The sequence below is a fragment of the Chrysemys picta genome, chromosome 21, assembly GCF_011386835.1.
Source record: "Chrysemys picta bellii isolate R12L10 chromosome 21, ASM1138683v2, whole genome shotgun sequence".
Lineage (NCBI taxonomy): Eukaryota > Metazoa > Chordata > Testudines > Emydidae > Chrysemys > Chrysemys picta.
Genome location: NC_088811.1, coordinates 3438689 through 3454946, shown reverse-complemented (window position 1 = coordinate 3454946; position 16258 = coordinate 3438689). Strand labels below are relative to the sequence as shown.

The window sequence follows — 16258 nt, the reverse complement described above, 5'->3', positions numbered from 1 at the left end:
AAAATCCGATCCCAAAGCGCTGTATTGTGGTGTGCAAGACATCAGCAGCATTCCATCGCAGAGAAAGCTGTTTGTCTTGGCTGTATTACACATTAAGCACTCAGAGCTCAACATGAAAAGAGGCACAGAACTGCACACTTGATTAATCTGTTCTGGATACACTGAATACCACTTCTGGCCAATCTGATATAAGAGCAGCCAGCAAGAGAACTTTTACCTTTAGATATTATCTAGACTCTCAATATACAATGCAGTGCTTGGATGAAAGTGTGCCAGACGAACGCTCTCTTGATATTATATCCAAATGTCTTAAGTGTAGAATAGAAATCTTTAGACCCCTATAATTTGAAGCTAATAATTTGCACATTAAAGAAAAGAGACACCAGACTTTTAATTGACATTTTTTCTGAGAATTACTCATTCACAACAACTTCCCACTGGCAATTTTAGTTTTATAAATCAAAGCAGCTTTTTGCTTTGGAAGTCTTGGACAACTGCAATATTGTTTAGAGCATCAAGTCACCATTTTAATTCATCTTACCTGACTGTATAAGTTGTATCTATTGATGTAATTTTTATGGAAAGTGAGTTTTAGATACTGTCCTACTGCATCCACGTAGACTGACTTCAGCTCCCGTGCTTTGTACCCGGTCTTCTCATTGTCTGAGAGAGAGACATAACTGTAGAAAGAAAATTGATTAAGCAGATGAAATGTGTAAAAACATGCGCAAATAAGAAAGATATATTTTGTTAATATACAACATCCATTCAAATTAGTATCTCGATAAATTTTAAAATGGTATTGAGAACTGAAATAAAGAATGCCATTTCTCTTTTTAAAAAAGCACTCTACAGACTTGATCCAAAGTGCACAGAAATCAACAGGAGTTTTGACACTGACTTCCAAGGGCTTTGGATCAGTCCCTATATCACTTCAGTAGAATAAGCCCCATAGCCTTAAGCCCGCATTGAGAAAACGTGTGAGGGAACTAGGGTGACCAGACAGCAAGTGTGAAAAATCGGGACAGGGGTGGGGGGTAATAGGAGCCTATATAAGAAAAAACCCCAAATATCAGGACAGTCCCTATAAAATCGGGACATCTGGTCACCCTAGAGGGAACCCTTGGGGTTCTACTCTGGCAGCCACACATATGGACACAATTGCAGCACTGGGGCCTATGTATTAAAAGAGTTGATGTGTTAAATATGCTCAACTATTAATAGAATACCAGAGAACTGAGATGCATAAAACCACCTGAAGTTATGGCAACCACCATCCCTTTAAAACTGCAATAAAAAGGACTTTTCTATCTGAAGATATTAACATTGAAATAATGTATTTAGATTATAAGCTCTTTGGGATATGGATCATATTTTTGTTATGTGTTAGTGGCACCTAGCACGGTGAGGTTCATAACTGGGGCTTCTAAGTGCTACTACAATACAAATAAATAATAATGACACAGCACTTAATACATAGTGGGTTTTGATAGATTTTTCTCCTTTCAACAACTGTGCTCTTCCACATGCATATTTAAAAAGATGACATGTCAGCTTCTGTACTGAGAGATACTGGTCAATAAGTCTAGTAAGAGGTCTATATCCATATTTAATAAAAACACAGAAAAGAATGCAGCTGTCACATGTGTTCTGAAAACCCAGGGAAAAATTCTGTCCTCAGTTGCACCCATACAATTCTAGTGACTTCCAACTTTATTACTGTGGCATTCCACAGACGCAGCTGGGGGACAGAATTTCCCTTCCCTATTTGCATAACATCACATCAGCATTTTACCCATGACTAACATACCACTCCCTTCCCAAATCTTACCTTTCTGATTAAAGTGACACCATCATTTAGCACCTTTTGACTTACCCCAGTCTGCGAAACCGCTCTGACTGATACGGTGCAAAGTACTCAGGCAGATTTTCAGTAATGTAGAACTCAATTTTGCTTGAAATCATATACTGATGAGCGAGTAATTGCAGCTTTCGAACTCGACATCTCTCCACCATCTGAAGGACGATTTCTTGTGGATACTGGCAGAGTCTGAAAGTAAAGAAAATTTTCAATAATCATCTTCTTAAAGAGTTATTGCCAACTTGAATCACGTTTGGTCTAAAAATTGTTTCTCTCTCATTTCTACAAGTGACTCCTAACATTCAGAGCCATGCTGGGAAGGATGTGGGGAGGAGGGACAGCTTGCCCAGGTCCCTTGTTTGAGAGGGTTCCTAAAACCAAGTGACATTGCCACCTGGCATGCAGGGTCATAGTGCCACTCACAATAGAGGGTCAGCCAGACGAAACCTCAATGGCTCTGCAACTCCACGTTATAGGTTGGAAAGCCCAGACCAGGGAACCAGCCCCAGCCCTGTGAGACAGGAGCCAAGCTCCTATTGCAGGCGGAGTGTAGTGTGGGATCGCTCTCCAATTCCCTCCCCCCCTTCCCTCAGTGGTAACTTTTTTAGCAGGGTGGGGGCCCTCAGTTTCAGATTTTGCCCCGGGCACCCCAAAACATGCAGCCCTGCTAACATCACTATATAGCAAGTTGGTTTTCTTTGGGGGGGGGGGGGGGGCAAAGGGGCTCTTTTTTCAATTTACTTTGTATATTTAACAGCAGTGTGTATAGACGGGTCCCCCTGCTGGCTGCGTGGGCCTGTCACACAATAGAAGTGGAGAGAAAAGCATTACAAAAACTAGAGAAGGCAAGTGATTGTAAAACCACAAAAATTGGCAGGGGGATTCCGAGGCAGATGTAGTGCCCAAAATCACTTTTTTTTTTTAAATTGACTTGTTTCAAGTTAATGGGATCCCTTTTAAGAACGCTCTGGAGTTTTGGGAGACAAGGGCTGCGTGGGATGAAAGGCAACTACAGAACTTGGTCCATAGTTCTCACAGCCAGTGAGGTCCCTCACCCTGCAATCTGCTTTGGGCAGACAGAACCAGGCAGCTGACTTTGATGGGATCTCATGTGGACACAGGAGTCTGCCTGGAGCAGTTCACAGGACTGGGGCTGGATTTTGTCAAACTCTTTGTGATCTTGAATGAGAGGCAACTATGCAAAATCCTGATTTTCTCTCTTAGATTTCTTATTTTTTGGTGTAATCAGATACCCAGGGTAGAATTATTTCCCTGTGAATTACTTGTATCTCATATTTTAGAGACACTTCAATGCTTCCTTAATATAAATAACTCTTTCACTTACAGTACCTTGGTGATCTCCATCCATTGACGGTTGGTGCATGAACCATCAGTTCTTTTGCACTGAAGCCATCTTCATGTCCTGATGAACTGATAACTACGAATCCAATTTTGTGTGGCATTCTGCACAGTTGAGCTGATCAAAACAATGACTTTTTAAAAATCAAGTTAATCCATTTTATAAAAGCTACAACTAAATAAGTACAACCCACTCCTGCAGTCTCTACTTAGACAAAATGACTGTTTACTTTCATGGGAATTTTCTTGAATAAATACTAGCACATCAGATTCTTAATCTAAATCCTATCAAACCTCATTAATATTAAAGGGATTAGTTTTAGCTAACTTTACAAGCATTGTTTAATAAAGTCAATAAAAACTTCCAAACTCAGAGGGAACTTTGTACGATTTGCACAATTTCAGAATTTCCACTTTAGTAACACTGTTTTCTGTGCCGTTCCAACTTGATTTCAGTGACCAAGTTTCCATATCCACCTGTCTGTGAGAGCCCAAAAAGTGTCAGGACCAATTTAGTGAAAACACGATTTTAAGAATTCAAAGCATTTTAACCAACAGGCTTAAATGTAAAGGAAATGAGAACCAGGCATTCAGAAAGCCTTTGGCAAGGTCCCTCACCAAAGGCTCTTAAAGTAACATGAAGAGTCATGATATAAGAGGGAAGGTTCTCTCATGGATCAGTATCTGGTTAAAAGATAGAAAACAAAGGGTAGAAATAAATGGTCAGTTTTCACAGTGAACAACAGGAAACAGCAGGGTCCCCCAAGGATCTGTACTGGGACCAGTGCTGTTTAGCATCTTCAGAAATGATCTGGGAAAAATGGAAACAATAAGGTGACAAAGTTTGCAGATGATACAAAATTAGTCAAGATAGTTAAGTCCAAAGCTGACTGTGAAGAGTTACAAAGGGATCTCACAAAACTGGGTGACGGGGCAAGAAAGTGGCAGATGAAACTCAATGTTGATAAATGCAAAGTAATGCACATTGGCAAACATAATCTCCAACTACACACACAAAATGATGGGGTCTAAATTAATTACCACCAGTCAAGAAGAGATCTTGGAATCATTGTGGGTAGTTCTCTGAAAACATCTGCTCAGTGTGCAGACAGTAAACAAAGAATATTACCAACCATAAGGAAAAGGATAAATAATAAAACTGAAAATATCATAATGCCACTATATAAATCCATGGTACACCCACACCTTGAATACTGCGTGCAGTTCTGGTCACCTCATCTCAAAAAGATATATTAGAATTGGAAAAAGTACAGAGCAGTGCAACAAAAATGAATAGGGGTATTGAACGGCTCCCATATGGAGAGAGATTAAAAAGACTTGGGACTGTTCCACTTGGAAAAGAGATAATTAAGGGGGGGCATATGATAGAGATCTATAAAATCATGAATTGTGTTGAGAAAGTGAATAAGGAAATGTTATTTACTCTTTCACATAAAACAAATCAGTGACCAGGCAGGGGACACCCAATTAAATTAATAGGCAGTACGTTTCAAACAAACAAAAGGAAGTACTTCTTCACGCAATGCACAGTCAACTGAGGAACTCATTGCCAGGGGATGTTCTGAAGCCAAAAGTATAAGAGGGCTCAAAAAAAGAATTAGATAAGTTCATGGAGGATAGGTCTATCAATGGCTATTAGCCAAGATGGTTAGGAATGCAACCCCATGCTTTGGATGTCCCTAAACTCTGACTGCTAAAAGCTGGGACTGGACAACAAGGGATGAATCACTCAATAAATTGCCCTATTCTGATCACTCCCTCTAAAGCATCTGGCACTGGCTACTGTCGGAAGACAGGACACTGGACTTGATGAACCATTGGTCTGACTCAGTACGGCTGTTCTTATGTAATGAATGGAACTGGTAAGTGAGAAAAGTAAAGATTTACCGAAATACCTCTGATATCACAGACACTCCATGTAATTCAGTAGTCAGTTGTTCATGAGGCAAAAGCAGAAAAAAGTGCATGGATCCCTCTGATCAAAGAACAGCCTCCTGATCAGTGATCTTATAAAACTGAACTCATTTCACAGTGAAAAGGATATAAAGCTAACATGTAACACGTGCTTTCCTATAATGTCTGTAAAACATATCCATCATTTCACCACTTAGAGTGGTCTGCAAACAGGTTACTTGGCAACAAAATAACTTATTAGTAATGTATTAAGTTATCTTTGAAAACTGAGCACATTGTAGTTTCACACAAAAAGTAGGCGTCAGGAAGGGATGGCGAGATCCCTTCTCCTGTAAAGTTCATGAACTCTGTAAAAGAAATGCTCCCTCCTAGAGTACTCTTGTGTTGCTTACAAAAAGGTCTAAAGTAGAACACCTTCAGTTCTCATCACCATCTGCCTCAAACTTCATCACCTGTTTTAAACTCTCACAAGCTGGTTTGTCATGAGTTGCACTCTGTTTTGAAAACTAACATAAATGGTCTGTAACATCTGACAAAGTAAATAAAATGTATCATGATTAGATTAAAATGAGATACATGCAGAATCCTGGGAGTCTGTGAACCTACCACAAAAAATATTAAACAGAGTTCAACCTGACCACTTGCACTGGTGACTGGAGCAGACTTTAACAACACAGAACACGTTCTCTTGTGGGCTGCCCTGTGCCCTTTGTTACTGTGGTCCACTTTCACGTGATAAGATAGTTCTCCTGGGGGGAAATTCAGTTTTGCTAAATTTCTAGGCCACCTCATCATGCTTTATGCACAGCAAACAGGGGCCAGCATTAACACAGCACATGCACTTTCCCACTTCTCACATTCTCTGAGCCTGCACTCCTCCAGCCCCGCCCCGTCCCAACTCTCAGTGAACAGGGGCACCATTTCAGATTTTGTTAAGTGGGGGGGCAACTTTACCCATGATTCCAAGGGCTATTTAGGCACCTGAAAACTCTAGGGATTTTTTGTGTGTGTTTGTTTTGCAGATAACTTCGAAATTAGCTGATAGGAGCACTGTATCTAATTCCTATATGTATATATATAAAAAGAGGATTTAATAAACATTAGACTCACTCAGCTCTAATACTAACATGTTCTCACATCTTGTGTCAAGTCACTTAAGGAACGCTGGTTAGGTTTAAAATTTTAATGTATATTCTTTGTTACTAACTCTTGAATACAACACTGAAACAATTGTAGAAATATCTAGAATATTTTCTATCACTTTTTGCAGTTCATCAAGCTTTGAGTAGATCATTTAACTTGGGAAATATCCTACTAGGGCAACCGCCCACTGTGAGTTTATACTACACCTTCCTGGGGCCCTAGAGGTGTTACCTCACTTCAAATAATAGACTAGAAACTAACCTTAAACAGGAGTGAAACTGACACTTTCAAGTCACTTTCACAGTACACCTCTACCCCGCTATAACGCGACCCGATATAACACGAATTCGGATATAACGCAGTAAAGTAGCGCTCCCAGGGGGTGGGACTGTGCACTCCGGCAGATCAAAGCACGGTCGATATAACGCGGTTTCACCTATAACGCGGTAAGGTTTTTTGGCTCCCGAGGACAGTGTTATATCGGGGTAGAGGTGTATTGCCAATCCCAAATGTTCAAAAATTATGAATCACCAAAAATCATGGGATTGGCTTTAAAATCATGAGCTTATGTAAAAATAACAGATTTGGGGTTCTTTTTATTTGCCTTCTGCTTTTTGAGCCTTTAGGGTGCACTGGGGTCACATTTTGAAGCTTTCTCTACTTAATTTTTCTTTAAGAATGAAAGCTGAAATCATCACATATCCACTTGACTCCAAGAGCTGGGGCTTTAAGGAAAACAATTATCATGAGACACATGACAAAAATCATGAGAGTTGGCAACAGTGTTTTTACTTCTGTTTAAAAGCTAGTTACTTTTCAGAAGGCTCTTAAACACAACACTACAGCGGCTGAGTTGCGTTTCTCACGGGAGAATATTTAAAACCAAACACCAAGAAAATTCTATATTTTAAAGCTGAGAAAAAAAAAACAGACTTCCGAAGTATATCACGGCAACTGCAGGCAGGAAAGAAAAATAAACAGGCACAGGAGCTCTGGGCAGCTCTTCCTTTAGAAAGAAAGTTGGAGGGTCAAATCTTCTAGTCCTTAATCAAGTAAAACTTCTATTGCCATCAGTGCCTCCACTCATAGCTATAAACATCACAGTGAACATATGATAATGAGTGGTCAATAACTACACACTTCAAACTTAAATATCTGAGCCATCTTATCCAGATTTACACATTTTATATGCATTGGCTCAGGGACTTTATGGACTCTGTGGATGCAGTTTCTGTTCTTTGTTCTGGAATTGGCCTGAATACAGCTGAAACCCTAAGAATTTGAGGCATAAACACATCTGAAACTTATGACACTTTCTCATTCCTTCCTTTTCTCAAGCTCAGAACAAAAAAAATAACTGAACAAAATGGTTTTCAGTTAAAATGTAAAATTGCACAGCAGCCATTGCTCTACGACCCAGCATGGGGCAGAACCTGCCACCTCTTTGGAGTTAAGCGATCTCCTCTCCTCTGACTCTCATTCTCCATCCTTCCTAACCTCAGTGCTGCTTTTCATGCTGTCAACCAGGACATCCATCCTGGGACCGTTTGCTGGAGTCTCAGAGAATTGGCTGCCTTGGTTTTGCTCTCATCTATCAGAGTCTTCTTTTTTTTGAAGCATTCAGCAGAGAGAGAGGCTGGTCTGCTGGATAGGGAACTAGCCCTGAAAGACCTGGGTTCTACTCCCCTCCGCCATGGACTTCCTATCTGACCCCACCCCAGGCCTGTGCTTTAAGGACAGAATTTCAAATGTTTTTAGGCACCCAACGATGCAGTTAGATCTCTAGTGGGGTTTACAAAGCACCAAATCTTCTAAGTGCATTTGAAAATCTCATGAGGTGCCTAAATACCTTTGAAAAATCTGGCCTTTAGTCTGTGTGTGCCTCTGTGCTCCACCTGTACAATGGGGATAACAGCATTGTTCTACCTTGCCAAGGGGCTGGGAGGAGAAATAGGTTAGACGTTGTGAGGCGCAGCCTCAGATACTATGGTGATGAAACCACATAAATAACATAGGTAGAGTGGGCACTTCTCTATACACTGCTAGTTCTTCCCTGCGTTTGACCCCTTCTTTTTGCCTACATTCCCAAATCTTCCCCTTTTCTGAATGTAACCTAGGCTCAGTGCTTTGCTGTATTTCATTCTGAATCCCCTGTTCTCTCTAAATCAAACCCTCCTCCCTCACAGGCTAAACTTCTATACCCTTAATTTAATCGCCACCCCTTTCTGATCTTAATCACCCCGCCTCTGCTTGTAAACAAAATACAGACTCCCTGCCCTGGGGCACCTCTCCTCTGCACAACTTCACCCTAATGCCGGGCTGCAGTTAAGGGCGCCACCTGGGAGCTTGCACCTGCTGTATGAAACTCGGCGCCCCCCCCCCCCAACTGGCGCCCTTGTCAGGGGAGGAGAGCTTGCTGAGTCGCCTGCACAGAGGGGCTGACCACGGCGGGGCTCATCCCCGGTGAGAATCAGGCTCTCTCGCTCCAGGACGGTCAAAGGGGAAGGGTCGGGGCGCAGGCCCGAAACGCGGGGGCTGGGTGCGTTTGTAAACCAAGAACTTGACAAAGATTCCGGCGGGGGCGTCACAGACAAATGCAATCCGCTGCGGTGCCCCCCCGCCCCGCCCAGCAACGCGAGGGCGGCAGGGCGGCGCCCGCTGCCAGGGGCCGGCTGAGGTAGCGGGGCTCGGACAGAGGCCCCAGGCCCGAGCACGGGGGTGCTGTGGGGGCGGAGGGACGGGAGGGCAGCGCAGTTGGGGGAGGGGGGACGGGGATGGCCCTGCCCAGGCCGGCCGGGTCTGGGGGTCCCCATAGGGCGGGGTCGGGCAGGGACACACGTTACCGCTCACCTCGGGCATGACAGGACCCCGAGCGGGGCAACGATCCCCCCCGCTGCAGCCCTCGTCCTCACCTACTTCACTCCGGCTCCATCGCCAGGGCCACCGCTCTCATGGCAACCGGCCTAGGACACGCCCCTGCGCATGCGCGGCATCCTACCGCGCGGCCGGGCCACATCTGCGCATGCGCCAGACCTGCTGCTTATGGCGGGGGACTGCTTCCGCCTCGGTAACTCTCATGGCGTCTGGAGCCGGCTGTGTCTTTGAGCATGCGCAAACTGAAAGAGCTGCGCTAGGGCCCGGAAGTTGCTGATGCCAGCGGCTCGGGCCCCGGTCTCGGCTGGGCCATGGCCCCGCGGCCTAAGGCCTTCAAGATCCGCAGCCTGCGCGGCCCCCAGAAGTACGGGGTCGCGGGGAGGAGCCTGCCGGAGCTGCTGCGCAAGGGGGGCAAGCTGCTGCAGGTGCTGCCTGAGCCCGGGGACAGCGGCGAGCCCGGCTGCAGGCCGCCCCCCCCGGAGCCTGACGGGGGAGATGGGGTGACCTCGGCCTGGCACAGCCCCTTCCCTGCGGCACACGCCCTGGGGCGGGGCCTCCCCCCGAGAGCTCCCCCCCCCGCAGTACATTGGCGGGGGGGCGGCCGCTTGGTGTATCTCGGGGTGTTTGTGGGCGCCCCCGACAGGCAGTAGCGTGGGGGGCAAGGGGCGCGTAGCCGCTCGGAGCAGGGGCTGTCCAGCAGCACTGAGACGAGCTCCCCGGAGAGTCCCACACACTCCGCTTTGGGGGAGCGGAAGATCATGGTGCCAATGCGCCTTCCCCCCGTCTCGGGGTCCAGAGACTCTAGTTCTGTAACCACAAAGGCACCTGGAGGCGCTAGTAGAATCTGTATTTTACCATTTTCAGTTACTTTATTTCTTTTAACCGATTTCACTTTTCAAGTTGTCTTTGTGTCCATTTTCAAACTAACTTTATTAAAGTGCAGATTGTGCCTGTGTGTGTTTTTTCTTTTTGTGAACAGCTTTCTGTTCCTGACTGCCGGCTCTGTTTGTATGAGGATGGGACCGAACTGACTGAAGGTTACTTCCACAGTATTCCAGATAATACGGACCTTGTACTACTAGCCCCAGGGGAGACCTGGCAGGGTTGTAAGTGGGAAAAATGTATCAGTTTATCTTGCAACTTAAACAGTTTCACATTTCAAAACCCCACATGGGAAGGAGTCAGAATTTGGGATTTTATCTCCATCTTTGCAACTGTGGCTCAATATGACCTTGTAAAGGCCTCCTTGTGCCGCAGTTTACCAATCTGTAAAAGGAGTATGATACCATACTAAAACTTCATTACAGCATTCTACTGTGCCTTTACTAGTCTGAACTACTAAAGCTAATCTACAGCTTTCATCTTTAAATACACGTGGATGCCTTATCACTGGGTTTTTGTTCACACCCTTATTTTAAAAATGTGTGCAATGGGCCACCCACTTACTAGTGATGTTACTATATTACTAAGGTAGTACTGTAAAAAGTAAATTGGAAGAAATTTCCCTCATTTTTCAGAGTTGATGAATTGGGTGGAGAAAAGTTTGGTGGGTTTTTGAACAGATGCAGAATAAAAGTAAAGATGCCTTTACTCACTCAGAGTGGAATCTTACTCCCCAAGTAGTCATGTTGAAGTCAGTGGGGCTACTCAGAGGAAGGTGCTATTCAACATGAATAAGGTGCAGGGAATTTGGCCTGAAGGAAACCCTTTGCTCCCAGATTTCCTATGAAACACTAGAAAGTCAATACTGCAATTTGGGATTTACCTTTCATTAAGATATAAATGTTGAAAAATAGCATAATACTGTTAAAATGTTCTTTATACAGTCCCAGACAAACTTTTTGTGGAACACATCAAAATCTTAGCTGAAAGCACAGTTCAGACTACATAAGTTTGCCTAGCACTAGTTTAATTTTTTTCTTCATTTAAAACTACAGTTGTCAGTGACATAGATCACTTCCTAAATACATTTTACACACAAAAAGATGACATTGTTGAGGCTGCACAAAAGCTGCTATCAGATGAGCAGGCTCCCAAGAGACAGAAGCTTCTAGTGGATCTCATTCAAAACCTAAGTGAAAACATTTTGGCGGAAAGCAGAGAGGAAGACAGAAAGTGGTTTGAAGGTAAGTTCTGTATCAGTATAACAGTTAAACCTCTCAGCAGTGTGATAGATGAGATAGTTTAAAATCGTTTCCATCTTTAATTTCTGTGATCTGATCACAACACATGGTCTATGTCCTCAACTCCTCTATGCTTTATCAACTCTTAATTCTAAAATGACCCAAGTGAAGAGAATCCTGACATTTTCCTGGGAACACTATTGCACAGTTAAGTAGATCTGTCAGAGATTCCTCTTACTTTCCTCCCATTTCTTCTACACGTACAGTCTCTGGGCAACTCTTTAGTGTCTAGATATTTTTGATTTATATTCCTCTTTCGGTTTAGATATCTATTCCCTTTAGATGTCACTTATTAAAAGAGCCAAATAGCTATAGCTTAACTATCTCCTTTTAAGCCCATCCATCTGGTACCCTAATCATTGTGGTGTTCCTTTCTGAACACCCTTCAGTTTGTCATCTTTCTGATACAGGAGTGCCTGGAACTAAACACAGTATTCCAAGTATGGGCCATCAAGGAGTACCATTAAGAGCAATGATTGGTATGAGATTTATTAAGTGCAAACAACATGCTGAGCCCTATGTAAAGCCAAAATAGTAAGGCATTCTTGGTGTCCAGAGTGCTTACACTCCGAACAGGGAAGCAAAGCAAATAAACAGCCATACTCACTTCATTTCGTAAAGAAAAGGAGCCAGAGGTCCAGCCAAGTAAAATAACAGCTTGAGAGTTTTTGTACAAGCAGCAAGTCATAAAATATTTTTTATTTCTTTTAGGTATAGAGTCTCGCTTTAAGAATAAATCAAGTTATATGAGATACAGTTGTGAAAGCAGAATACGAAGTTATATGAAAGAGGTAAAAATTGCTGTTTTGAATGTAGCTTGGTCTCAAGCTGTTATTAAAAATAAATCTTTACATTAGGCCTGAACAGCTGATTTTTTCCCCCCATAAACAGCCATGGAAGTTTTAAATTTAAATCTATTGGATTTATTAAATAGATTCAGGGTGCAATAGGCACTGTCTGAGCTGACATAGTGCTTTCTATTTTCTTAAAGGTTAGCAGTTATACTTCAGCTGTTCATCCAGCAGCACAAGCAGAATATAAAAGAATAACTGACTTTATGTTGGATAAACTGAAGTCTGTTAAATATAATGGCTGTTACTTTGACAGAAGAGAGGAGGAGGCGGTCTGCCTCTGCACTACTGAGGGATGGTTCTCCTGTCAAGTAAGAAACTATTTCTAAGATCAAGAAGTGTGTGTACGTATATTTTATGTGCTATGCTCATGAAAATAAATTGTAATGGGAGTTATGCATTTAAAGGAAGAATAAGCCTCTGGGCACTACAAACTATTAAACTGAAGAGAAACAACTTACCTACCGACAGTGACTGAAGGACGCTGCCAGCATAATTTGTTCTCAGATAAAATACTTCGGTGTTTTTACTAATTTAAACAAGACTTAAAACCAACAACTGTGTTTTTGGTTTTGGTCTGATATTTTAAACATTGTAGCACTGAGAGTGAAACTGACTAATTACTTTGAGCATCCAACTTTTGAGAAGCATAAATTGTGGCAAATTACCTCTTTTAATAATCAAGGGTGTGGGTAACAACTAACTTATTTACAACATTTTTAAGTTGACAGTGTCCCTTTGCTGATTGTCATACTGCTGAACAAATTCAAGCCTTACTAGGGGAGGCAAGGCTTTCCAAGATTCTGTATTTTATTTAAGTAAAATGTCTGATTTAGGCTGACATTTCAGTTAGGCTTTCAGCAGGACATGGTGTCAACTGTTGTGTAAACAATCACGCAGCTTTAAAAGAGGACTTGTTTCTTGCCCTTCATAAGCTAAAAATTGGATTTCACATCTACTGCCCTGAACTACTGCTCTACAAATTGTTGTAAAACAGCAGCGGTATCAGGGACCTCAGCACTGGCTTTCCAATCATTGTTAAAAGTTCCACCATGCTAAGAGCTGCCCCCTATTCACCTCTTACATAGGCACACATTTCACAGTCATTTCTTAGCCAGAGTTCTCGGCTGCAGCAAGTGCTGGCATGCTCTACAGCAGTGGTGGACAACCTGTGGCCCATCAGGGTAATCTACTGGCAGGCTGCAAGACCGCCTTTACATTGACCATCCTTAGGCATGGGCGCCTGCAGCTCCCAGTGGTCGCGGGTCACTGTTCCCAGCCAATGGGAGCTGTGGGAAGTGGCGCGGGCCGTAGGGACATGCTGGCTGCCGCTTCCTACAGCTCTTATGGGCCGGGAACGGCAAACTGTAGCTACTGGGAGCTGCGGGCGGGCGGCCGTGCCTAAGGATGGTCAACGTAAACACTGTCTCGCAGTTTACCCTGCAGATTACCCTGATGGGCTGCAGGTTCCCCACCTCTGCTCTACAGTGATGGAATTTGAGGAAAGAGATAACTACTTAGATACCCAATTAAATACAAGCACAAGTTAGCTTACTGATATTGACTGCTTATCTGTGCAGGGAAGAACTATTAAAATTTGATCCTGTATTTCCAAAGGGAGGCTTTGTCAGTGGATGGCCTTGATTCTTCCCATATCTTTTCCTATGCAACAAGTTGAATACATTTTGCTGTGTGGATACCATCCCACTGCCTTTATCTTTTTACAGGGTCCTTTTGACAGGGATTACTGCCTGTGTAAACATTCCATCAATCCCTACAGTAACAGAGAGAGCAGAATCCTCTTCAGTACATGGAATCTCGATCATATGTACGTATAAAACATTAAACCAAACATACCTGTTACACACTGTCTACCTTCAGTGTCAAACAAGTTACCACCCAGCTAGTTTTCATCTTACAGGAAAGTCTGATAGTTAGTCTGTTGGTCTGCTCATTTTATCCTAAGTCCACTGAGATGGAAGATACTCAGATATTGCAGCGATGGGTGGCAGGATAGAGCTCTACAATAGATACTACATTCTAGTACATTCATCATTAGCTGCTCTTCCCTTACCCCTAACTTCTCTTTGTATTACAAACATCCCGCACTAGGCTCCTCAGGTGACCGTTCTCTTTCATTTCTGCCCCTGCCCAAAGCTGTTTCAGGTGTTATGCACTTAGAAATTACATAGGATTCTAGGGTCCACGTTATTCATGCTAAGCTCCTTTCTTTAGAATTTAAAAACCACCATCACACACGTCCTAATATCAATGCAGAAAAATCTTACACATGACTGAAAGGTTAACTCCCATCACTCCTTTAGGGAATACATACATGGTTCATAAAAAAGAAAGTTTGTTACTGTCAATAATGGGAAATGCTTCCTTCATTTTATATTGCAGCATAGAGAAGAAACGTACTATTGTCCCGACACTGGCAGAAGCTGTCAAAGAACAAGATGGAAGGGAAGTGGCCTGGGAATACTTCTATCAGTTGCTGTTTACTCTGGAAAATTTAAAACTAGTGCATATTGCTTGCCATAAGAAAACCAGCCATAATCTTACCTGTGACAAAACTAAAATATACAGAAAAAGAAAGCGTATGCGGAAGGTCTCAAAGTGACTTCCCTGAAGGTGGCTCTTTGCAGTAGTTTTCTAAACTATTTGAAAGGACACCATTTTTAATATTTCTGAAATTCTTAGTGAAAGATCATAGATTGATCTCTTCTTGCTAAATTCCCTAATATAGATGTGTCTGCAATCAAACCTAGTTCAAACATTTGTCATTCCACCTTTCACTTGGTTTGTGAGGCCCCAGCTCATTATCCAAGCAACCTGCATAGTTTATAGAATGTGAAATGTAGTTTATATAACAGACCTTTTATACCAAGTGTCCTGGCCCTTTAGCCATAGGTACAACCTAGGCAGTTGAAGTCTCTCCCAAACCCAATCATATTGGCTTTTTTGTCTCACATGAAGCCAGACAAGGGTGCTGCCTGGAAATAAAGTTCAGTCTCTATAACTGAGTTAATCCTGGCCAGTTTTGTAGGCGTGCCAAAAATGGGAAAAGTTGTACTAACGTGGACACCACTAAATGACTTTGAGGGAGATTTTCAAAGGGTGCCTAAGGAAGTTAGCAGCAGAGATCCCCTTAAAATTCATTGAGGTCTGTACTTAAACATTTAGACATTTTAGAAAATTTCCCCCTCAACTGACCACAGACTGCCAGATGGGTAAAGACTTAACATGTTCAGAACTAGATCTGATTGAGAGATGAAAGGCTTAGTATCCCATTACCAATCCAGACTTTGATCTCTTTCTTACATTAGAAATGCAGGTCCAAGAAGCAAGCTCCAGCAACGTTGAGCTATTTCTGCAAATCATTAATTTCCAAGCGCTCTGGAACAACAATGCACTTAGCTATTGCTTTCAACATTAAGTCTGTAAGGTAGTTAAGTTGTTTTACAGAGCTTACAGCTGGGCAAACAATCCCTGTGCCTTAGATTTACCAAAGGCCACCACACACTCAGTGGCAGAGCTACTCCCAGTCCTGTGTCCCAGGGATCTCTGCTCTAATCTACTAATGACTCCCATTTTTAACCTTTACTATTATTTTACGTACATATTTTCTAAAGAAACGTTATCAGTGGTGCTAGATTCTGTCTTTTTTTTTTTATTGATGTTCCCCTTTTATTTTTTTAAATACCATCTTTCAACTTCCTTGGCTGCTTGACTTTCCTTGCAGTGTTGTACAGTTCTACCTATGAAGGATATTATAGGAAAAGGTATTGTATGTTCAATATCTTTGATAATTGTCTGTTCACCTATGTTCCCCTCTACCTCTTAATTATGTAGTAAAATGTGAATGATTTTTTTTTTTTAAAGGCCATCTAAAATCAACTGAATTCTCAGGAACTATGTAAATGTAAAACTTCAATATATTTTTATATATTTGTTTAATAAAGATCTTTCAGGCATCCTTTTCCTCGTACATAAGTATAAAGGAGAGATAAGGTGTGTACAAGCAACTAGTGCAAAATCAAATGAACTAA

At 42.5% G+C, this 16258-nt stretch overlaps 2 protein-coding genes across 9 annotated transcripts in view; one reads left to right on the top strand and one right to left on the bottom strand.

Annotated features, from left to right (window-relative positions):
• The window catches only part of CEP104 (centrosomal protein 104), a 35126-nt gene extending 25768 nt beyond the window's left edge, over window positions 1-9358 (bottom strand). Inside the window, exons 1-4 of one of the 6 annotated variants that reach the window (XM_005298434.4) lie at window positions 9211-9358; window positions 3212-3338; window positions 1877-2050; window positions 542-680 (exon numbers count right to left, since the gene is read on the bottom strand). In XM_005298434.4, the coding sequence (XP_005298491.1) occupies window positions 542-680; window positions 1877-2050; window positions 3212-3324 (426 nt within the window). In that variant the 5' untranslated portion in view covers window positions 3325-3338; window positions 9211-9358. Of the gene's footprint in view, window positions 1-541; window positions 681-1876; window positions 2051-3206; window positions 3339-9148 lie in introns of all 6 variants that reach the window. The other 5 variants (XM_024104267.3, XM_042854051.2, XM_042854052.2 and 2 more) reach the window with 5 other exon arrangements.
• A 105-nt stretch (window positions 9359-9463) lies between these two features.
• Window positions 9464-16183, top strand: DFFB (DNA fragmentation factor subunit beta). 3 transcript variants are annotated; one of them, XM_065575108.1, is made up of 7 exons: window positions 9464-9597; window positions 10152-10221; window positions 11110-11298; window positions 12067-12146; window positions 12347-12517; window positions 13934-14034; window positions 14610-16183. In XM_065575108.1, the coding sequence occupies exons 1-7, from the start codon at window positions 9484-9486 to the stop codon at window positions 14827-14829; spliced, it is 945 nt and encodes a 314-aa protein (XP_065431180.1). In that variant the 5' UTR covers window positions 9464-9483; the 3' UTR covers window positions 14830-16183. The 3 variants fall into 3 exon arrangements, with proteins under 3 accessions (XP_065431180.1, XP_005298488.1, XP_065431181.1); XM_005298431.5 differs by having other exon boundaries at window positions 10152-10278; XM_065575109.1 differs by having other exon boundaries at window positions 10152-10320.
• The last annotated feature ends 75 nt before the right edge of the window (window positions 16184-16258 follow it).